Source organism: Zea mays, chromosome 2 (genome assembly GCF_902167145.1).
Source record: "Zea mays cultivar B73 chromosome 2, Zm-B73-REFERENCE-NAM-5.0, whole genome shotgun sequence".
Taxonomy (NCBI): Eukaryota; Viridiplantae; Streptophyta; class Magnoliopsida; order Poales; family Poaceae; genus Zea; species Zea mays.
Window position 1 is genome coordinate 211,821,303 of NC_050097.1, and position 24,519 is coordinate 211,845,821.

Genomic DNA, 24,519 nt, shown 5'->3' on the forward strand with positions numbered 1-24,519 from the left:
CTACGCTAGTGCACTACCGGAATCAGCTCCTTTGCCGTGTGTCCGAGACACACGGCAAAGGCTATTTTACACTCGGCAAAGGGCAAAGGCTTTGCCGAGTGTAACACTCGGCAAAGAACGCTCGGCGAACTGTACATCGGCAACAGTCTCTTTGCCGAGTACTTTTTGTCGGGCACTCGGCAAAGACTTTGCCGAGTGTCATTTGACACTCGGCAAAGAAAAGTCACTGTCACGGCCCTATATATAAACTAATGCAACCTCTTCTTGTGGCTATTTTTGGAACTTAAATTTATGACTATATTAAAAAAAATTATACCCGACACTGAAACACTTGTTTTGTGCAATAGTAACTGTATCAGCAACATATAACTGCCGCCAGCCCTCCAGTAGATCTCCGTTCCCATCCGACGACGAAATCCCTTTTTATAAAAGACATGCTTTTTGAAATTCCTTTCTCTTCATCCAACAGGTCCGGCGGCCACGGGTGCGACAGGTACTTCTGATTGAGCCAAGTCGTCGCTGCCCACTAAGGCTACACAATAAAAAAAACGGAAATCAGTTTCTTTGTGATGGCAATAAGTAGGCAGCCCAAGCCAGTCACGCACACACACAGTCACGGCAACAGACACTCTGGCCGTAGAACATCCTCTGGCTCTAGCGCACACGCATGCATGCACCGATCCAATTCCACGCACAGGCATGGCATGGCACCCGCCGTCCTATTTTCCCCCCCTTTTGTTTAAGAGCTATGTGCGTTTCATTAATTAACTTTTATTCATATATCATACGATTCCTTTTGGCGTATGTGACGATGACAAGTAAACAGGCTGCCATTTCTTTCGATAAAATAATTGGACGCGCGAATCTGATGGCCGTCCGCAGCAGTGGGCATTCTATAACCTGCCATGTCACTGCCAGCTGATCTATAGAAAGCATAAAATAGGTCCCGCATAAAAAGTACTCCCTCTCCCGGCCCTCGTTCTTTCTAATTTATCATGGTTTAGTTAAAAATAAATTAGCTTCGAAAACAAAAATAATATTTTATGGGGTCAAATTCCATCTCTGTCCGTCGTCATCGTCTACCTCACTTCTCTTCTCCTGCAAAACACGCCGGTCTCCTCTCTCCTCCACGCTTCGGACGGGCTCGTCCTCTCCGTTGCGGGCACGCAAGTGCCCGGTCGCCAGTCTGCACCTTAGAGGATAGGTGGCCGTGGCCGTGCTCCGGCCAGACTGCGCCTGCGTGCCGCATCGTCGACAGAGCACGTGCTGGCCCGAGCAGGGGCTCGCTCGCGCTCTCCCGCGCGGGGCGTCACCAGATCGGTGGCGGTCGCATATTCGGATCCAGACTTGCCCGGCGCGGGCCTCCTCGACCGTCGCCACTAGCTGCATCCGACCTCGATCTCGCTCGTCTGCGGCGTCCGCACTCCTTCCAGGCCCGTCCACGGCGGCGGCTAGGCTCCTCCATGCTCGCTGCTCAGTGCTCAGTACCATGCTAGGCTTGGTTGGGACGTGGGTATGGCCGTACGTATATGGGCGAGGAGGTCCGGCGAGCCTATCGCCTGCGGGGCTCTACGGCGATCCGGGCGTCAGCTCGCGTCTGACGGACAGGGTGAGGCAGTGACCCCGCGCGTGGCCAGGTGGCCTCTCCACGGCCGCGCCGCGACGAGGTCCGCATGACGTGTCCGCTGTTTTTTTTTTCTAGAGCACGGCGCCGATCGAGCCTCGGCGACGCGAACCAGCAGGCAGCAGGCACCAGCCCGTCCGCGCGCGAGGGCCGAGCGGGCGGGTGCCGCCCGGCTAGGGATGTCAATGGGTACCCGAAACCCGAAACCCAATGGGTAAAAACCCTATTAGGGCACGGGTATGGCGGATTTTGATATCCATGGGTATTTTATTGGGTCATTTGTTATGCCCATCGGGTACGGTGGGCGTTGGGTATGTTCTCTATTGCCCCATACCCGCTACCCGATGGGGAACCCGCTAATATATGACACGTGGGTCTCGATTCAAATATTAAGTATTGTGTATTGAACAATTAGATTTGAAGGCATGATTTTGTCCATAGTTTTGTAGAATCAATGCTATGTTTTGTGTGATTTGAAGGCATAATGTTGCCATTTAATGTTGAATATTGTTGAACCTGTGATAAAATTATGTTGGGTTCGATACATTTGTTATGCTGGTACTTATTTTTGTGATTCAAATGATCATGTCTATCATAATGTTAGTGGGTATGGGTACCCGATGGGTACCCGCTACCCATGGTGGGTATGAGTATGACGTAATTTTGTACCCATGATGGGTAGTGGGTATGGGTATGGGTCAATTTTTTCCTAGTGGGTATGGGTATGGCTTCGTGTGCCCACTGGGTACCTTACCCACTGCCATCCGTACGCCGGGCGACCGCGCCGCGCACCGGTGCGTTTCGCTGCGTTTCCGTACGTCCTGTCCGACTCTGCCCTGTTGCTCGATTGGACGCCGGACCACTCGTGCTAGGTCCGGAACGGTTCAAAAATAGAAGTTTAAAGTACGATTCGGTATATATAATACAGGTTAGTATGATCGAAGATAGGTCTAGATCGAGTCTTAAATTCTAGCCGGTCGGTGGACTCTCGACATATTTAATATCTTTTATTTAGTAAGATATAGATTTATGTGATTATAATATTTGAATTTTATGTGGTTAAAATATATAGGTTGGGTTTGGGCCGGCACAACCCAATAAAAATGTTACAGAGCCAAGCTAGTCAATTATTTTTACTTTTTGGTCTGCACAGTATGGGCCAAAAAAATTTTAAACTTTCTTGGCTCGAGCCCATTTAGCCCAAAACATGATGGGCTTAGGCAGACCTAGCCCAATTTCCAACACTACTCTTATGACGATGTTTGTTTTATCTTTTTTTAGCTTTTGGCCACCAACAGTTATTATAAACTGCTAAACGACCAGTATTTTAGCTCGCTTTTATGAGAATCAATTTAGTCAAAATCGTCCAAAATTAATATGCGCAAAATCGACTGAGTCCTTGTGACTATAGGAAACCGTCACTTTCTACATCCTGAACCCTATAGACACTTTTATCTTTTCCTATACATAATCACTACGATACTCAGATAATATTCCTATAGCCAGATTCTCCATAACATAAAAAACGGAAGCAAGCAGGTCCTACGTGTTCGGCGTACCGTGGCTCTTGCCTCGCTGCGATTTAGGTGCTGTTTGGTTCATATATTTATAATGTAATGTGTAACAGATAACGTTAAATCATGTTTGTTTAAATCTAGTCGTAATAGAATATTATACTAGGAATTGATATCAGGATATTCAAATTTATTACCGCTTGTGAACTATTACCGTTATCATTTACATTTTAGGAACAAGCGGCCTTGGTTAGAGCCTGATCGCCACGGCCACGCCACGGGCCCCCGGGTCGGGCTCCGTTGTTGCGTTGTAGGCTAGCCGCTAGCGTAACTACGTACGTTCTCTACATCATGATTGTGGCGTACTAGTACTGTTTATTCATCCACCAGTGCTACGTCCATTATCAGCTAGCATTCAACAACTTTATTAAATATATACTCTAGCTATCACGTCGTTATTGTTCGATGCGGGTTGCATTGCATTGAGGCTATTATATATACAACGGCGTCTGTCCTTTTCGCTAGTTTATTTTACAGCCGCATGCAGCCGTGCTAGAAGGGGCCGGGGACGGGGGCGGGATTGGGGATCGAACGTGCACGCGTGGATCGAGCACGTTTTCCTCCGTTTCCGTTTGACTTTGCCGTTGCAGGCTGGGATTGAAATTGAATACTCTAGCCAGAAGAATTGCTGATTGACGAGTGGTATTTGGAGGGCATTGTCAACAAATCCCCCCTTTTTTAATTTTCGGTATTTCGGAGATTTTATTTTGTTGACTGGACGAAGGTGATAATAATATCTCTATGCATGCACGATTCTCGCGGGACGTACGGGAGAAGGTGCAAAAGGTCGCTACCACGACCCAGACAGTTCGCCTACGAGCTGTGGGATAACAGGACTACAGGAGGAGAGAAGTGGTTGGATTTATCGGTTGCTCTCGGCGCACAACGCCGTCACGTTGATGATTTAATTAGGTTAGTGATAATGAACCTAGAAGGAAACAGTCTAGGTTTAGTGAACAGGGTGCAGACTCGGCTTAGGGGAGGGAAATAATTCAAAAGGAACCTTCTTTTCCTCAGCCATTTCATTTCGAGTTAAGAAGATGAGAAAACACCTTTCTCTCTATAAGAATAAGAACAGTGCGTTCTAAGGTGTGAAGTGGGAGAGAGAGGATGATTGAAGTTTTAAATAAGACGACCTTTGCGTTTTGGATTTGGATCTTTTTCGTATTTCAAAATAGTGAAAAGGATAAAATTACTGTACTGTCTATATCTGTAGGCTGTAGTGATGTACTACTATATTGTTTACTGAGTACAAAATTAAAAATAGAAGATAAACTGGTTACATTAGACTTAGAGGGTGTTTGTTTAGTATTATGATATGTCAAAATTTGTTGTATTATATAATGGCGGTATATTATAATCTCAAACACTTGCTAGCCTAACGAAGATATACGCAGTGATGTGGTGACAGACCTATATACTACGAGGCAGTGTACACGTAGCAGCAGCAGACGGTAGCACTACTGCCGCTGCTTTAAAAGCCTCACCTCCTCCGTCTCGTCCTCTGCCCATCGTCGTCTTATTCCTATCGCCTCCACGATTCTCACGCCCCCCCTCCCCCAACCCCCTCGCCTCACAGCGCGGCCGCCGGCTCGGTGTGGCGCTCGGCCATGTCGTCCCCGGCGACCCAGCAGGCGCCGCCGGTGCAGCCTCCCCCGCCGCCAGCCGCCGCGGCCCCCACTGCCGCGCCCGCAACGGTCTCCGCGACCCCCATCTCGGTGCAGCTGCCATCTATCCAGCCGCAGCCGCAGCCGCCGGGCCCCGCTTCCGGCCCGCAACTGCCGATGCCGGCGCAGCTCTTGAATCTGGGCACGCAGCCGCCGCTGTACCGGGGCCCGATCTGCTGGAACTCCTACTGCAAGGACCCCGACCCCAATTCCTTCGGCCGCCGCGGGTGGAAGGTCCGCTCGGGCCCGCCCTACTCCGTGTACGCCGACCTCTGCGGGAGATGCTAGTACGTGCCGCCCCTCCCTTAACCACCTTCCTCTCCCTCTCCGCTCAAAACGCGCCGTCTGCGAGCTGTCGCGCATGCTCGAATCGTGTCCAGGAAGCTCGCGCCGTCGAGGGCGGATTCGCCTATGGCGCCCACCGGATCTACGTGGAGTGATCGCCACGTCGTTGCGATTTCGCGGTATACGCGGGGGTTTTATGTAAAGTTGGTGTGGCTTGTTTGGGTGTTTTGACTTGCGTGCGACTCTTTATTCGTGAATCGTGATGCATGCATGCATGCCGCTTACTGCTGCTACCCTCGCTCTGTGCTCTGTGGCCAGTTCTCAGTTTGAACAGGGGATATACTGCGAAACGTTCCATTCCGAAGAGGGCGGCTGGAGGAACTGTGAATCCTGCGGGAGGGTACCTGCTTCTGCATGCTGATTACGCCTACTGGTGACCATTATTCGGCTTTTCTAATTGTTGGTTGATCGGCGTGTGCGTTTGTGTTCTTATTGAGCAGAGGGTACATTGTGGCTGCATCGTGTCCATCCACAAGTATCAGCTTCGTGACGCTGGTGGGGTTGACTGCGCCAAGTGTGCTCGGAGCACCCGTGCTGCCATGGTATGTCGTGAATTTTTTTCAATTGTCAGAGAATTTACTATTACTGGGGACGATGGGATGGGGGTGCTAAGTGCATGCAACATGAGCCACTTGTACCCATGGCTGCTTGCTGGCTATTAAGTTTTTGAAGGAGCGCATTTCAGTGTTCAGTATGTCACTTGCGTTTTAGACTTCAGTTATGCTATTTGTTTGACAGCATTAGTTAGGTGGATACCATGTTGCTAATATCTCTTCTACATGCTAGTACCATTAATTAACTTAGTTATGCCAAGGATGTCACACATTTATTGAGACCATGCTAATGCTATTTACTGAAGCAGACAACTATTTACTTAGAGGATGTTGATTTTTTCATATTGAAGAGATTTCCATTTATATGAACTGAATAGTGGGTGTTTAATATTCTGTTCTCCTCAAATTTTGTTCATGTTTTGATCCCTGATTAACACCTTGGCTCTTGTGCTTCGTAGGCACCACCAAGTCCGGTATGGACCAACCCTATTCATAGTTCTCAAAATGTATCTGACAGAAAAGACATTCCTGTAAAGAGTTGGAGACCTCCTGCTGGGCAAATTTCAAGTCAGTGGAGACAGACTAATCTGTGGAGCATGTCCAGTATACAGTCAGATTTGCAGCAGCGTCTAGCTTTTGAGTTTGATAGGCCTAGTGGTAGTGAAAAGTTACTTCCTGGGCGCACTTTTATTCATGCCCAGGAAAGGAAATCTGATGACATGCATGACAGACCAATAACTCCTGCGGGCATGATCCACATTATGAGGGAGAGAGATCCCAATGGGCATGGTCAGCCCACCAATATGGATCCAGCATACTCTTATACCCTCTATCACAGAGATGGATCACATCCAAATAATCTTCATGATTCTAGTCACCATGGCGGAGAAAATGACTCTTCGTCTTCTAGGAAAGTGGCGATGCCCGAAGCTTCTACAAGTGTGGATGCTGGCTTCAAGCTTGATTCACATCATCCGTCTAATTTAAAGGATGATCCACCATCTCTTTCAGTTGCACTGGCTTCTAATTTTCCATCACAGAATGGACCGAAAGACCATATCAGAATTGCACCAACTCAGCAGCAAGCACAAATGGCTTCCTCCCCATTGCAGAAACAATTCTATTCTCACACTGTAACTGGTTATAATGAATTCCAAGCACAAATGCGCAATGGAAGACCCAGAATGGATTCAAAGGCGAGATCACAGTTACTTCCCCGCTATTGGCCTAGAATAACAGATCAAGAGCTACAACACTTATCAAGCGAGTATCCGACATATTCTACTTACGTTAATGAGTATTTTTTCTTAAAGACATTACTTTCTATAGCCATAATTCTCAACTTCCATAGATATGCTATTTATATGAACTATAGAGTTTTCCCTTAACTTTCAAAACAGTTCAAATTCTGTTATTACTCCTTTGTTTGAAAAAATGTTAAGTGCTAGTGATGCTGGGCGGATTGGTCGTTTAGTTTTGCCAAAGAAGTGTGCTGAGGTGAGTTATTAATTTGATTGCAATTTTTTGTTTTGTAAATTCCCTGTAATTATATTATCCTAGGGCATATTGTTATTGAACATGGAAAATTGGCTTCTTTTGCTACCAGTTTCTTTGTATATCGATGTGTTTTCTTTTCCCTTTTTCCAATTAGATTTACCGCTTATCTTGGACCATGTCAGAAAGTTTATTTTTATGAAATTGTGATCTAAAATTGATCTATGTTATCCTGGGCCATGTCATAAATTATTAATAGTTCTTGAATTAAATTTGATCAGATGCATGGCTAAATTGCATAGTATCTATAGAAATCGCTGCTTTTTTAAGATAACTTTGAGAGTTCTTTTTGTGCGGTACAATCATACCAGTTAATTAAAAATCGAAGATAGTTATTTTATATTTTTTAGTGACTTATCTGGAAAAAATATTCCTAACGGGAACGAACATTTTGGACAGGCATACTTCCCTCCGATCTCCCAACCTGAAGGGCTCCCTTTAAAAGTTCAGGATGCCGGTGGTAAAGAATGGATATTCCAATTCCGTTTCTGGCCAAATAATAATAGCAGGATGTATGTATTGGAGGGTGTCACACCTTGCATTCAGTCAATGCAGTTACAAGCAGGCGACACAGGTACATACCTTTTCTTAGGGTCTGTTCTGAAAATCTTATTCTAGTTGTGAGTTGTGACTGTGAGCTGTGAGAAAGCTGTTGCTTGCTTATAGTTGACAGTTGCGGGAAAGCTAAAATATGTTTGATCGAAAGAAATGCCAACTATAGATTTTGTAATGGTATGATAGCTTGGTAGCATGGATGATAGGAATTTGGAAAATCCGGGGTAAGAGGTGATTCTGAATTAAATTAGAGGAATATGTAAATTTTCAGGAATTTATTCTGCTGTTGTACTTGTTTGGTTGAGATTCTAGATTTTTGGCAGCGAATATTGTTTAGAAAGCTGAACCAAACGCACCCTTAGACATATAGATTCTGTAGTATATAGTGTTTGCATAGCAAAACAATACATAAACAAAATATTTTACTTTCCGATATTACTTGGGGTTCATCTCGCCCAGTTTGTTTAAGTTATGTATCCCATCACGCTACATGTCTTAAATATAACTACATGACTTGACTGATCTTTTGTTGCAATGCTAATCTTATGACTTTATGATCTTCCAAATATGTTTCGCTTTCTCTTTCCGTACTTTTTTCGTTATCCTTGTAGTTAACATGTTTTTCTAGTTTTAAGCCTACACTAATTTTTTTCTGTAGTAACCTTCAGTCGAATAGATCCTGAAGGGAAATTGATCATGGGCTTTCGGAAGGCAACTAATAATTCTTTTGAACAGGTATGCACATTGAAGTACTCCCTCTATTCCAAACTATAAGACGTTTTGGCTTTTCTATATATGTTGCTTTTATTATGCATCTAAACACAGGGGGTGTTTAGATACAATTTACTAAATTTAGTCCCATCCGTTTGATGCTAGTTAAAAGTAATATAACCTAATTACAAAACTAATTACACAGATTAGTACTAAACGGTAAGACAAACCTATTAAGCCTAATTAGTCCATGGTTCACCCATGTGATTCTATAGTAAGCATTTGCTAATCATGAATTAATTAGTATTGATAAATTTCTCTCGTCCTTTAATCTTCATTTGTGTAATTAGCTTGTAATTAAACTTTGTTTAATACTCGTAACATTCAAACATCCGATGTGATACGCACTAAACTTTATTAAGGGGAACCAAACACCCCTGTAGTGTATATCTAAGTACATAGTAAAAGTTATCAATCTAGAAAAGCTAAAATAGCGAAAGGGCCTCTAGCTGAGTTGGTTAGGTGGTCTGAGTAGTACTCCTTAGGTCCTGATTTGAATCCCAGTAGGAGCGAATTTCAGGCTGAGGTTAAAAAACGTCACTCGCTGGTTCCCTTGGTTGTGTGCACATGAGATGGACTGACCTATAAAGGGCGGATCCTCGTGTAGGGGCTGTGAGGGCTTAAAGCACGAGTAAAGATCCGGCCTATAGGGGGCGGACCCTTATAACGCACGGTGGGCCAGCTTTCGTGACCTTTCTCGGTCGGGGCTCCGATTGAGCTTCTTCTTAATATAATACCGTGACGGCGGTGAAAGTTCCCTATGCCCGGGAACAGGATCTGGATGTCGCCTAGAGGGGGGAGGGTGAATATGCGAATAATAATTATTACTTTATAACTGGAAATTCTTACTCTACTCGAAGGCTGAATCACAGTGGAATGAAAGACCCTTCGAGTAGGTTGCAGTAGAATTAAAGTTTCTGTCTTAAAATACCCTGCACTTCGAAGACAGCTTGTACCACATATAAATATTGAAGTGCAAGTATAAACAACAAAAAAGACAGAGAAACAACACACATCACAGAGTAGAGCACACAGACACAGGGATTTATCCCGAGGTTCGGCCAAGCCTGAAATGCTTGCCTAGTCCTCGTTGGAGTTAGCCACACCTTGGCTTGGAGTCTATTTCAACTCCTTCCTCCGTTTGCTCAGATCTGTCAGTGCGACAGATAGAGCCTTCCACTATGTTGATATCAGTTACAACGATGCCGTGGATGCTTACAATCTTCTCGACAGCACTCCGGCAGAGTAACAATGCGCTCAAGATATTGCCCTAGCTCTCAGCAGCACTTCCCCTCTCTCTAAAAGCTTATAACTTCGCCTCTACACAAACTAGAGAGATACACAAGAGAGGGAGAGAGAGAATTGATCCAAATGATGTATGCACTTGTTGGCTGCACTTGTGTACTTGTTTGAGGCGCCTAGGGGTCCCTTTTATAGTCCCAAAGGGCCTAGGAGCCGTTGGAGCTTCATTTGGAAGCTCCCAGCCTTCCCTGGTCGCGGGTGCACCGGACTGTTCGGTGGCGCACCGGACAGTGAACAGTAACGGATCTTATTGACACTTTCCTTCTCTGGAACAGCTAGCCGCTGGCGCACCGGACAGGTTACTATTCACTGTCCTGTGCACTGAACAGGTCACTATTCACTGTCCTGTGCACCGGACACTGCTACTATTTACTGTCCTGTGCAACGGACACAGCTACTATTCACTGTCCTGTGCACCGGACCGAATTTTTTGCATTTTGGTCCTTCATCGGAAAAAAATTCACGTTTAGACCATAGAAAATTTTAATGTCATTTTTGGACCCTTTACTCGGCGCCGTAGCCTGTGGCGCCGAGGTAACACAGCTCGGCGCCATAGGCTATGGCGCCGAGGTACGTGCTGCGTTGGCACAAACGGACGTCGTGGCACCGACGTGGTGCCGAGCTCGGCGCCATAGATCTTGGCGCCGAGCTCCGTTTTGTAAAAAAAACTTGTCTAGCTCAGTTGGTAAAATACAAGGCTCTTAACCTTGTGGTCGTGGGTTCGAGCTCCACGGTGGACGTTTTTAATACTTTTTGTCTTTGTCGCTTATTTGTTTTTTTTGTTGTCCATATTTTTCGTTTATGTCGCTGATTTGTCTGTCTTGATTTATTTCTCATCCAGTTTTATTTTTGTGACTGATTTGTTTATTCGTCCATATTTTTTTATCCGGCGAGCACAGCAGCTGTGTGCCACAGTGCTCACAAGCCGTCAACTTCTCCCCTTGTTTGCTCAGCTAACCACAATAAAAATCAAATGAGAACACTCTTACTTCAATCGTGATCAAATAAAATATTATATTTTCATTGAGTTATTTTGAACATAAATTTTAAATACATAATAACATATTCCCAGTAAAAGAAGCACATATATTCATCTTTTTTTCTTCTGCACTAAATAAAAGTATACTCCATTATATACTTGTCTCATGGATGATATATTTTAGAATTTACTGCATATACAGCTGATGTGCTCGCCGGATAAAAAAAATCTGGACGAATAAACAAATCAGTCACAAAAATAAAACTGGATGAGAAATAAATCAGGACGGACAAATCAGCGACATAAACAAAAAATATGGACAACAAAAAAAATAAATAAGTGACAAAGGCAAAAAGTATTAAAAAACACCCACTATGGGGCTCGAACTCACGGCTACAAGGTTAAGAGCCTAGTATTTTACCAACTAAGCTAGACAAGTTTTCTGTACAGAATGGAGCTCGGCGCCACGACGTCCGTTTGTGCCAACGCAGCACGTACCTCGGCGCCATAGCCTATGGCGCCGAGCTGTGTTACCTCGGCGCCACAGGCTACGGCGCCGAGTAAAGGGTCCAAAAATGACATTAAAATTTTATAGGGTCCAAACGTGAATTTTTTTCCGATGAAGGACCAAAATGCAAAAAATTCGGTGCACCGGACAGGTCACTATTCATTGTCCTGTGCACCGGACAACTACTATTCACTGTCCTGTGCACCAGCCAACAACACACTAAGTGATTTTTCCTCCGTTCTTTCTCCGTTTGACTTCAACTTTCGGGAGGATTTTCCTGAGACTTAAAAAACACATTTAGAGGATAATCCAATTGATTTAGTCCTAGAAACTTACATCTTTTTTGTTCTTCTCCTAGTTTTTTGTTTCTCTTCCAGCAGAGCTCAGAATGGTACTTTCTCTACAGAAAGAGTTAGAGAGCAAACCAAAGCACCAAACTTGTAGTAAGAGGTGTATGCAACATGGTTAAACCGTTGAACACTCAAACCTTACATACTTAATCTTTTTCATCGTTTTACCCAATTTGGCATATTTGAGGTCGATGTTGGACTCTAAACCATTAAGTCAACTTGACTTGATCTAGATTGACATATCTGAGCTCTAACTCCCTTGTTCATTTCTCGAGCTTGATCGTGAGCCTTATGACTTACACCACATAACCGTAGATGTTACCTCATTGGTTGTAAGTCATATCCTTATATAGTGATCCTTGATGCACCATAACTCTTAACTCGATCAACCTTGACTTTGCAAGTCTTCTTCTTCACCCCTGGCTTTGGGTTCCTGGTCTCCTTGACCTTCTCCCGTGCACTCGGTACCTCGAAGCTCTTCTTGCCTCCATCCTTGGCTTGATCGGTTGTCTCTGAGTTACGCACACCGAGTCTCACTTAAGCAGTGTTCATTATCTATAGATAATTCAGTCTTTGGACCATCACACTTGTTCACTTGTGTTGAACCCTATTAGCTTTGCATTAAGTACCTGTTCAACACTTAGCACACTTGTTAGTCCTTTAATTGGGTTGTCATCCAAACACCAAAACCCACAAGAGAGCTTTCAGGCGGTCTTTCCCCTACCGTCCGAGTTTAGAAAAGACATTGATACGGTTCTTGAACTGATAAGTCAGATGCATCTAACTCTATTATTGTTTGCTTGTGCCTGATGAAATGTTATTTTATTATCCATACCCCTTTAATCTTTGCTTCTAATTTCAAGATTCAAGCCCCCCCTGCCCCCCCGGGCGGTGATTCCAGTTTTTTATATCAATTGAAAACAGATAGTAATACGAACATATGGTTTTCTAACCAAACTTATACCCTACAATAAGGTGGTTATACTTATGCATTCCCGTCTACTAAACCTATCGTTTTTTAAATATTCTTGTGCGGTTCGTTTTTCTCAATAGAAAGGCAGATCCGGCGTAGTAGTGAGAGTTTTTTCACTGAGATCACCAGGTTGTGGGTTCGAAGTGGCCTCTCCACAGTTGTGGGAGGGAGGCTTGACTCAGTTTATTCCTTCCTTAGACTCCACTCATGTGGGAGCCTCCTGTACTGGGTCTGCCTTATTAGTTCTTTTCCCCTCAATGATGGTTATACATTCTTGATTACTAAATTTATTATTTCCGTAATATCCTTGAACGGTTCTTTTCCCTTCAATTTCTAATACATGCTGTATTACAATGGCAGCTTTTTTTTAAAGAACTGACCCTTTCAACATTATTAATTGACTACATAGACTGTTAAAGTTTTAATCTAAAAATAATCTTCGTCCATTGTCTCATTTAACAGGAGCAAGCTACAAAGCCTGTCAATGGTGCACCAGCAACTTCAGAAGTAAATGGTAAAGTTTCTGCCCCAGATTCCAGTCCAAATGCTGCAGTTTCCCGTCAGAACATGGTCAAGACAGAGACCAAAAGTTCTAGCCCTGTGGAACAAGCCACTGTATCAAAAATGGATAAGGACAGATTAACACAGAAGGAAGGACCTGGAATTGCTAGTTCTTCCCCAGGTTCTTTAAAGAGAAAAACAACTAATCTTGGCCAAAAGAATAAAAGATTACGGATGGATAATGAGGAATCGATGGAGTTGAAGATAACATGGGAGGAAGCTCAAGAATTGCTTCGCCCTCCTCCTAAGGTCCCATCCATTGTTATTGTTGATGGCCATGAGTTTGAGGAATATGAGGTATAACAATCCTTTCAACACTTTACTTACTGGGGAATTGCATTCTGAAATTGGCACTTGTTTCTGAGAATGTCTCGACTCTCGAGGACAATTTTTTGCATTCTTGGTTTCTTTTGCTGTTTATTTTTACTGCTTAATACAGAAGAATAAAGGACACATGTTTCTGTATTGAACTTCTGCGATTTCAGGAGCCACCTATACTTGGAAGGAAGACTTATTTTGTAGCAGATAAATCAGGGTAATTTTTTTTGAACTAGCTTCTAAGTGTGCCTTTTCTATTAATCTGAAATGGGTACGCTGCACGTTAACTGCTTTTCTTGATGTTCATGTAATACCAATTGTTTTCCTCACCATAAGTATCAAACTATCTTCTACTTGTTTGTGTTGTTTACATAGAAGTGGTTCAAATTCAATGTGTAGTGCTCCCTCCGTCCCAAAATGTTTGCCGTTCTCACTTTTTGAGGAGTCAACTATTTTTAAATTTGACCAAATGTATATAAGAAAATGTTAATATTTATAGTATATGATTAGTATCATTAGATATATATTTCAATCTATTTTTGAAGTAAAATTAGTTGGAGATACAAATGTTACTAATATTGCTTATAAATCTAGTCAAACTCGAGAAAGTTTGACCGGCACGAATACCATGCGACAAACATTTTGGGACGGAGGGATACTAGATATGAGTTATGAAGTGAATCAGTGCCACTAATCTAAATTAACAACACTTTAACAGTTTGAACCATCAATGGGTCCAGTGTGAAGATTGTTCCAAATGGAGAAAAGTTCCAATAGATGCCCTGTTGCCCTCCAAATGGACCTGCTTTGACAATAAATGGGATTCAGAAAGGTGATCTTGTCTCATTGTCTCTTTAATTCAATTTATGCCCATTTTATTTTCTGTGTCATATGAAAACATGATGAATCATCTTTGGATCCATCATCCATGGGTTCCACAAGGCAACAAAATATATTTTGTTGAAAGCTTTCATTCAAAGTGGTGTTTGGATAGAAATGCTTGGAAAGAAACTATCAACGTGGCCGAACCGTGATTAGGCATTTTTCCTTTTAGTGCTCTCAAAAGCTTTTTCCCTCCCTTTCTCTCTCTTTCTCTTTTTTGTGACATCTTGTTGGGTTTCAACTCTAGTCTACCCCAACTTGTTTGGGACTAAAAGACTATGTTGATGTTGATGTTTCATTCAAAGTGGTGTACTTGGAAATAAATTTTAACCCAAAAGCTAGTCTGGTGATCTGGTCTTTACGTATTCAGTTAAACACAACTATTTTTTTTTTCTATCTGGTCTTTACGTATTCAGTTAAACACAACTATTTTTTTTCTATCTAGGTCTTCTTGCGAACCTGCACAGGAAATAAGTTTGGAGGAGCTTGCAGAACTCATTCCTATAAAACCTGGTATAGTACACATGCCCTCTGTAGTTTTTATATGTTTCTGTAGAATTTGTATTTTCATTAGTGATCATTTCCAAATAAAAATGTCAGAAGGGTACACATGCCCTCTGTAGTTTATATATATATGCTTCTGTAGAATTTGCATTTTTATTAATCATTAGTGGTTCTTTTCAAATAAAAATGCCAAAGATGCATTTCAGACAGAAAGAAGTGGATAACCATGAAAGATGGCTGGTCGCGCTACTTGTAAGTAGGCATGCCACAGTCCCAGTGCATGCTATAGGTACTTAGCTGCATTAAAAGGAAATCCAAGCTCATCTAGTGTTTTCAGAAAAATGCATGGTGGAGCTTGCCCAACCCTTTACATAATGGGCTACATTTGTTTTCGTTATGTTGGGCCCTTTTGTTGGTTGCAATATCAGGATTTCTTGCAATGGCGAAAGGGCCTCTAGCTGAGTTGGTTAGGTGGTCTGAGTAGCACTCCTCAGGTCCTGGGTTCGACTCCCCGTGGGAGCGAATTTCAGGCTGTGGTTAAAAAAATCCCCTCGTCTGTCCCACGCCAAAGCACAGGTCTAAGGCTCAGCCCCGGTCGCGGTCGTTCTCACATGGGCTTCGATGCCGCTGTGTATGGGTGGGGCAAGGGTTCGGGGGTTTTCTTGACCTGCGTGAGAAGGTCTTCTTCTTATTAAAATGCCCGGGGGCTGTCTTACCCCCCGCAGGTCAAGTTTTTTTTTTTTTTTTTTTTAGGATTTCTTGCAATGTACTTCTTTATATATGATGTTTAGGACAAGCTAGCTAGTCAAAAAATGAACTAATTAGCTGGCCCTAAAGGTCAACATATTTAGAGATGGAGGGAGGGGTCGTGCATTTTAGAGGTAGGCGCTTTGTCTAATATCTACTACTACCAGATAAATTCCTCACTCGCCTTTTAGAGATAGTTTGTGTAATGTCTACTACTCCCTCCGTTCCAAATTACAAGTCATTATGGCTTTTACATAGCTTTTGTTCATGGATATAGATTATACCTAGATATACATTATGTCAATATACATAGCACTCTCTCTGTTCTAAATCGTCTTCGTCCGAAATTGTAGATTGTTGTAGCTTTTTTTAGTACATGGCTCTTACTATGTATCTGGATATACACCAAGTCTAGATAGTAAAAGGCTAAAAGCTATGAAAATGCCAAAACGACTGATGATTTGGAACTTCGAAGTTTTATTTACTTGTATGATGAACTATAACTGTATTTAATGGTTTGTTGTAGGAAAAAAGCCCAGATTGAAGATAGAATCTGATGCTATTGATGCTTCAGATGGGCTGGACACGCTTGCAAACCTTGCAATTCTTGGTGAAGGTGAAGCGCTCCCTTCGCAGCCAACAACAAAACATCCCCGCCACCGTCCCGGCTGCTCATGCATCGTCTGCATCCAACCACCAAGTGGGAAGGGTCCAAAGCACAAGCAGACATGCACCTGTAACGTTTGTATGACGGTTCGCCGCCGTTTTAGGACACTCATGCTTCGACGCGAGAAGAAGGTGACAAGAGATTCCTCTCGCAAGAAAGAGACGGGCCAATCCAGTGAGAAGGTCACACAACAAGCCGTGTCCGGTCCGCCAGGAGCCAATGGCAGTGCAACCAGCTCCCCCCAGAAAGCAGATGGAAATGCTGATGCGCCCGAAGACATGGCCGTCGATCACAAGGTGACATCCTCTCCCGTCAAGAACCACATTGACCTGAACATTCAACCTGAACGGGACGACGAGCAGTCACCAAAATCTGGTGCGGCTGGTTTGTTGAGCCGAGACCATCCAACTTAGACATTGTTTGGTTATTTATATCCCATATAAATTGGATAGAATTGTAAAACATTACGAAAGATTTTGATTTATTTGGAATTTAAACCCACTCAATTCCACCCAATCCGCATGGATTACAAGCAAAACGAACAAGCAGCCCTTAGAGAGTGGATCGCGTGGATTGCTTGATCATACCGTTGAGTGGACATAGAAACCGATTGAACACTTCCGAATGTATATACCCCCTTTTTAAAAGAAAGATGTGGCGTGAGCCGTGAGGTGTAGTGTAGCTGTTAGTCTGTTACATGTTACCTTCCCAATACCATGGAGCCGGTTTCCTTTTTCCCTGGGACTCCATCCTGTGGTAATGTTATCGTGTATACCGTAGGGCAGGATACCCCGTAGGTGTTGAGCGGGGTACCGGAGAATGGCAAAGAATACGCTACAAGTTGCATGCAGTAAAAAGAAGCTACATGAGACACCTTATTTGCTACTGTAAATTTAGAGTGAACACAAAAAACCTTACTCTATCCGCACATATAGAACTCTAAATTTCTATTCGAAAAGAAACATTATTTTCTTGTCAGCAAAACTTTTTACCCTATATTATAAGTCTCCGCAGTCATATTTATTTTATATCTTAACTTTATATTAATTATCTTTATACTACCTTTGTTCTTAATATTTATATAGTTTAATTTTAACTAAACGGGACAATAAAAAACGGCGGGAGTGTCATTTATTTTCTATACTATTCACGTTGTTGCGTGTGCTGCTGTCGAATGGTGCCGCCGCGGCATGCACTAGCTGTCACATGCACGGAGAGGAGAGGGAGATGCAGTAAAGGCAACGAAACTCTATATATGGCGTTTTTTGAGCCTGCCCCTGTTAAATAGCGTGGCCGGACAGGGTGGCCGCTGCAGCAAAATGTCCACCGGCTCTGGAACATGTAAAAGCTCATATTCGAGGTTTATTAGATTCTTTATTCCTCTAACAAAAAACTCTAAAATGTCCTCTAAAATTTAGAGGGTAGTATAGAGGCCTAGAGGGTGTACGGTGGTCCTCTATACAATATGCTGATTCATGTGTCTGTGCGTTCACGTGCCGACGAACGGTAAAAAATAATATAGAATGTCAAATCTGGTAACACTTTTGATATAGATGATAAAATTTAGAGGATATTACTGGAGATGAATAAGATATAGAGTACAAAATCTTTTAGAGGGTGCTTTAAAACAAAGAGAATATTCTTTTAGAAGATGAAATAGGCTACCTGCAGCGGCAACCGCGTGGTGCCCCCTCCTCTTCCACTGTGCATGCGTAGGGGGCATCTACGCGCGTAGCGGCGGACTCCAAATAGCCCCCTACGCGCTATGACATAAGGGGAGGCAGCGACCGTCTCCCAGATCAAGGGGAGCACTGTAGCGCACTCTTGCACAATGATCCTCTATTTAATAGTTGAAAAAATAGTAATAAATGATGAATAATGTTAGATAATAATATTTTATAGTTGTAGTGGGGTATAGGGGTAGAATATAGGGGAAACCGCTGTGGGAGATAAAAAAGTAGCTGATGAAATGTTGGTGATATGACACAAAAAGTAATATAGGAAAACATTTAGAGTAACTATTGCAGACAGTCTTATTGACAAAGTTCTCTCTCCTACTCGAGTAGGAGGCTGTACAACGCTGGCATCGATGGTATGAGTGGGTGAGTGTAGAATATAATTGAAAAAATAATATACCACGTGGTAATTGGTATAGAGTTGAGTAGTGATGGGCATTCCGTCTATTAATGTAATTCGGTTCGGTCTATTCAGATTTGTGAGTGAAATTTTGGGTTTTGAAAATGAGAATTGAAATTTTTAAAATAATTTTAGGAACCGAACCCGAATAGACTCATAATTTCGGTTCGGTCTATTCGGTCCACCAAATTGACCCGAATAGTAGAGAGTCTAGTATCTTTTGTTAAAATATATACAATGAATAATTAATTGGAAGTACTATTATTACAACAAGTGACTATAAAAAATAGCAAACACAAATATATATACTATCGTTAAGATGATATCATAATGTTTAGCTAATAAGTTCATAAATCATATAATAATAGCATCACATATTAAGAGCTTTTTTATATTTTGGGTTATTTAGTCTATTCGGGTTTGAAAGGTTAGGAACCGAATTTGAACTCATACATCAGCATATAGCACGTATAGGAATCGAACCTGAACTTGAAACCCGAATAAACCGACAATTCGTTCTATTGGGGTTCGGTTCGGATACGGGTTTCGGTTTTAAAATGTCCATCTCTAGAGTTGAGATATAAAGTAAACATGACTGTAGAGTCTTGCGGTGACAAAAGGACATAATATTTTTTAAGATAGAAATTTAGAGTAGTATACGGATAGTCATTGCAAGACGCTGAATCTAAACCATAAGTTGCTAAGGCTGGCCGCAGTGATGAACTGCACGCCATACACTACAAGTATCCAGTTGTGTATGAAATAAAAAAATGCCGCAGCCACATACCTTATATGGTACTCTAAATTTAGAGTGTGCAATAAAACCCCATTTACAGAGTTTACTCTCTCCTACTCTATTGTGCAGTCATGTTTGGTGGGAAAGAGGTGGGTGGTGGGGTCCGTAGTGGGTGCATTTGATAAATATTGATAAAAAATATGGTAGTTTATATAGGTTTGAGATATAGAGTAGTAGTGGATGCCGAAGTTTGACTACTGTATTTCAAAATATTGATTACTAGAATAAAATATTATTTTTAGAGTGAATAAGTGCGGATACTATCCTGCTCATAATTCTCCCGGAGTTTGCAGGGATTGCCATATTCGTATGTGTATTCATCTTTGTCCAACTAGTTTGCTCTTCTGTTTATGTAAAAACTATTTTTGACAGAGAATACCATTGGCTGGCTGGCTGTAAATATAGGCGTCTAAGTAGCCTAACGAACACCGTTACGCATGTTGTCGGTCAGCCGAGTAGACTGGGATACCGCCACGGCAATCGTGTTTGTGTCGAGGGTCTCTGGCCATGCATGGCAAACCAACTCAGATGGCCTCATCCTCCAATGCTGCTGGGCAGGAGGAGGTCCGCACCGATTGGAGGAAGTGTAAGAACGGAACTGAAGACTGTTTCGTTATATACTTCAGTTGTTAAAAATTAGGAACAATTGGATCTATACCATTAAAAGATCCAAACTTTAGATATATATCATGGACCCCACATGTCATTGACTCATGTGGACCCACATGTAAGTGAGATAGTAATGGTATGAATCTAAAGTGGTGATCTTTTAATGGTATGAATCCAAATTTCCCTAAAAATTATCATATATTTTAAACCATACATGTCTAAGGTTAAACCTTTAAATTCTGTGCCAGTTTGCCACATATAAGAACTTGCCACACTTTTATGTCATTGATAAGTAGAATCTATATAGTTAGAGAAATCTTTTGTCATAGCTATAGTTACACAAACTAAAAATATATCTAACTTGATTAAACCTAACTAACAAATCGTGGCAAGAGGCAGCGAACCAAAACCCCTCACTGGATGAGTTAAAGACAGCGGAATCAGGATGGGATGTGGCGAGCATCACCTACCAAAGAAGTTTTCATACTATCGCCATTACCCTGTGTCACACTTCCTATATTACTTGCTATTTCAAACTTCACTATATAAACAGTACAATCTACAATGTAAAATAATATTTTACACGATCAGATAGTAGACTCTATGGGGCTGATTGGTTGCCTGTGTGCGCTCGCGCAGGGACCGTTGGATACAAGTTTTAGATACACCGGTGTGTTTGGTTGCTTGAACAAATGTCTGGGCCAGGCCATGCTCGTGCAAAGTACCCATCTCATCCAGGCCCATCAGAGGCCAGAATCTCCGTTCCTGAAGAGCCAGGCTCCGCTCGTTCCTTGGTCCTCTTGCAACTCTGTCCTCGCGTGGCGCTCGCGCTAGGGTTGCAGCCGCCTCGCCTGGAGCTCGCGCAGCCGCCTCGCCTAGAGCTCGCGCTAGGGCCAGGGTCGCCCTCTCGCTGTTGCTGCTCGCCGTCGAGGTCGCGGCCTACCTCCAGGGCTGGCACCTCGAGGTGGATGTGGGCGCGGGGATCCTCGCCGTCGACGCCCTCTTTGTTGCCGCCTACGCGGCCTGGATGCGTGCCCCTTCGACTACCTCGCGCCGCCGCTGCAGTTCTTCACCAACGCCTGTGTCGTCCTCTTCCTTGTCCACGGCGTCGACCGCCTCGTGATCTGCCTGGTCTGCTTCTGGATCAGGCTCAAGGGCGTCAGACCCGTGTCGCCGCTGCGAGCCGACAAGGAGGACGACCCGTGATCTGCCTGGTCTGCTTTCTGGTCTCAAGGGCGTCAGGCCCGTGCCTCGTGATCTGCCGACCGCCTCGTGAGAGAGAGGTACTAAGCTCCAAGCAACTTCCAGTCATCCTTCCCTCAATCTCCTTCCGTAGTTGCTTTGTTTCTTGTTTATGCTTACTTTGGAATTTTGAAATCAAAAGATTCGCTTCTTCAGCTGCAATTCGGGCCGTCCTGTAAACTACAATTTTGTAAAGTATTCTTGTACCTCAGTATCAATATTATAATTGTAATTTATAATTTTGTAAAGCATATGTAAAGGATAAGTTATTGTAATTTATAATTGTATAAATTTGGATTTGTGTAAATTATGGCGTTGTAATTTTAGAAATGTAGTTGAGTCGTATAACTTAGAGCTAAATCCATGCAACTTACTAAAACAGCAAACCAAACAGGGGTTGTACTGATCCTGGCTAATTGGGGACAAACAACCAAACAAGAGAACTTATTTTGGTTTGCATCAATGCATACAGGCTAAGCCCAGCCTGCATCTAGGCTTTAACCAGGATCTGCTGATCCTAACAACCAATCACATGGTATATCACATTTCATATCTCACTTTCTATTTTAAACTTCAGTTTGCAAACAGTACAATCTATACCGTAAAACAGTATTTTACACGGCAGTTTATGTTGCCTGCTGAAGATAGCCAGGGCATCAGTAACCAGCACCTGTCACTGCTACCAATTAGTACGATCGAACTTGTCCTCGTTACTTGATAAAACCATTTACACAAAACCATATCTTACAGAGACCAAGAACCAAAATCGAGAAATATCACGGAACAAAAAAGCAGAATCCTTCTTGCGGAGCCGCAGCTATTTGCAGCAAGACTTCCCACTAACGGCTGCCCCTGCCCCTGCCAATCATGTCGTTGTAGTGCTTGAGCGACTCCTGCCGCTGCAGCCGCATCTCCATGTTGAACTTGTGGATGAACGCCTCCACGCGGCGGTTCAGCTCGTCCTGCCCCAGCGACGGCTCCCGCCGCACCAGCGCAGCGGGAGCAGGTCTGCTCCTTCCGGCGCCACCGTCGTTGAAAGTCTCGGCCTTCCGCATCGTCCCCGCCGGTGCCGCGGCCGCTGGATCGACCTCCCCGCTGCTGCCGCCGCCGGACGGGCGGCGCCCGGGACGGGTGTCCCAGGTGTCGGACTTCTTGAGGTGCCGAGCTAGCGTCGGCCCCCGGCCCTCCGTGATGGCCTTCCACGTGCTCTCCAGCGTCTCCTCCTTCCGCGGCCGCGCCACCCGCAGAGCCCTGCTACCTGCAATGTCAAAATCCGCGTTGGTGACCAAACAAACAAACAAACAAACATTTGTGTCTATATCTTCGTTAAATTCGACAGAACGGCGTATAGTTCCTGTGGGAAACAGAATTGCCAAATCTTTTTGGAGATTTCCAATTTCCAAACCGCGCTGAGGCGCTGAGGGCCTGATGAGGATTGGAACTCGGAAGAGTAAGTAAGTAGCGTTGTTACCTTCGGGGCTTGGTTTGGTCGCCTTCCTGCTGAACCTCGCCGACACGAGCGGCTTCTTCCTGGAGTTGGTCAGGTCCGCGAACGGCGGCACCTCCGCCGCCACCTCCGGCTCCGCGCCCCTCCGACGCGGCGTCCATGTCGACCTCGAAACCGAATAGTCCTCGTCCACCTCGCCCTCCGGCGCCACCGCTACAGTGTGGATCTCCACCACCACTGGCTCCTCGACGACAGCAGCAACCTCCGCGGCCTTCGCTGCCACCACGGGCACCGCCGCAGGCACCTGCAACGACGCAACCGCCGGCTGGATCCCATCCTGCTGCTGCTCCATCTCCTCGCCCGCTCCTTCTCCTCCGATGGCGTCGGCGTCGGGGTCCGCGGCGGGCGCATACGACGGGGCTGACGGACGTCCGCCGGCGCCGCCGCTCGACTGGAAGCGGGACGACGCGGCGATGGAGATGATGATGGCGTTGATGACGAGGTACAGGTACGGCGGCGTGAGCCAGGTGGCGGCCACCGCGCGGGCGCGCGGCAGCTCTTCCTCCACGAACGCCGCCGCCGCGGGGCCCAGGAACCGCACGCCCACGGCCATCAGCAGCGCAGAGGCGGCCGCCGCCATCACGGTGCGCGCGTAGGCCATCGATACCGTCTCTTGTCCTCGCCCGGCGGTCCAGCTCCCCCGAGCCCAGTGCCGCGCGGCAGCTGTCGTCTCCTCGACCGTGTGCGGCGTGTCCGCGGCAGCGAGCGAAACGGAAGGAAGGGAGCGAAGCGCGAACGAGCGAGCGAGCGCCGAGCAGACAAGCAGGGAGGTGGTGGGCGCGGAATTTATAACGAGGGGACCGGGCCGATGCCTACTAGGCTACTATTAACTAGATGCAGGTCCTGCCTGGGCGTCGTGGCTTGCTTCGTTAGGAAGGGCCAGCACCAGCAGGTGAGGTCGAGATCAGCCAGCGGCAGTGGAGAGAGTGTGACCGCGGCGGGGTCGATGGCCGGTGGCGACAGACAAGGAGGGCGACCTTCAGCTTCACGGGGAGGCTCGAACGATGCCCACGGGAATTCGGCGAGAGTTTTCTGCATCAGACGGGCGTCTGTCCGGAAAATGTTCGCAGCCCTCACAAAAAAAGAGGATAGGCCCCACCTACAAACCAATAATATAACTAAAATGTTATCTGATTGACCTACAGGTGGGACCTATCCTCCTTTTTGTGAGTGACGGTAAACAGCCTGGTTTGCAGCCGGCCTGCAACAAATTTTTTTCCGTCTGTCCACCGGCCACGCACTGATCAGACGGCTGTCACGTCGCTGGAGCGTGTCATGGCCATTGCATTCGCACAGTTTTTGGGCCATGCATGTGGGGTTCACGTTCATCCATTCTAGCAAATCAGCAGCAAGCCAGCAACCTGTGCGTGTCCCCCCAGGCCCTGCTGATATGAAGGGAAACTGACGCGGGGAGCCGAGGAGGCCGCCGAGCCTCAAACGGTCAGAAAAATGACCGTTGGGTGCGGTGCGGTGCGGTGCGGGTGCGGTGGAGAGAACGGGCGCGCGGGCCCCGCCGCAGGCTGCCACGTTTGTGGTAGGAGTATAGGACTGTCGCGCAGCCACCTATGCAGGGCCCCCTCACCGAACCAAAGGTGGCCTCCGTTCTTCTCTGACTTCCGGGCCGCCGGCCCGCAGCCTCGCTAGGGAGTAGGGACCAGTTGTATGATTTTAGTCTTTTATTTAAGTACAAAAATTAAGGGGTGTTTCATTTGACGACTCTAGAGCAGAACTCCAAAAGTACAGGGTTGTAAGGCTATCCGCACTCACACTACTCTAAATCCGTACTCTAAAAAA

General features: G+C 44.9%; 2 protein-coding genes across 2 annotated transcripts; one reads left to right on the forward strand and one right to left on the reverse strand.

The window, feature by feature from the left end:
• Positions 1 to 4,707: 4,707 nt before the first annotated feature.
• LOC109944078 (B3 domain-containing protein Os07g0563300) lies at positions 4,708 to 17,086 on the forward strand. Its single transcript, XM_020548583.2, has 12 exons — positions 4,708 to 5,152; positions 5,469 to 5,550; positions 5,651 to 5,752; positions 6,223 to 7,031; positions 7,165 to 7,261; positions 7,718 to 7,892; positions 8,532 to 8,608; positions 13,219 to 13,614; positions 13,803 to 13,852; positions 14,354 to 14,467; positions 14,963 to 15,030; positions 16,295 to 17,086. Exons 1-12 carry the CDS (start codon positions 4,809 to 4,811, stop codon positions 16,846 to 16,848), a joined length of 2,868 nt encoding a protein of 955 aa, XP_020404172.1. The 5' UTR covers positions 4,708 to 4,808; the 3' UTR covers positions 16,849 to 17,086.
• Positions 17,087 to 21,756: 4,670 nt separating this feature from the next.
• On the reverse strand, positions 21,757 to 23,660 carry LOC103647752 (Cotton fiber expressed protein 1). The gene is made up of 2 exons (XM_008672268.4): positions 22,690 to 23,660; positions 21,757 to 22,476 (listed from the first exon to the last, which is right to left on the reverse strand). Exons 1-2 carry the CDS (start codon positions 23,324 to 23,326, stop codon positions 22,058 to 22,060), a joined length of 1,056 nt encoding a protein of 351 aa, XP_008670490.1. The 5' UTR covers positions 23,327 to 23,660; the 3' UTR covers positions 21,757 to 22,057.
• Positions 23,661 to 24,519: the final 859 nt, after the last annotated feature.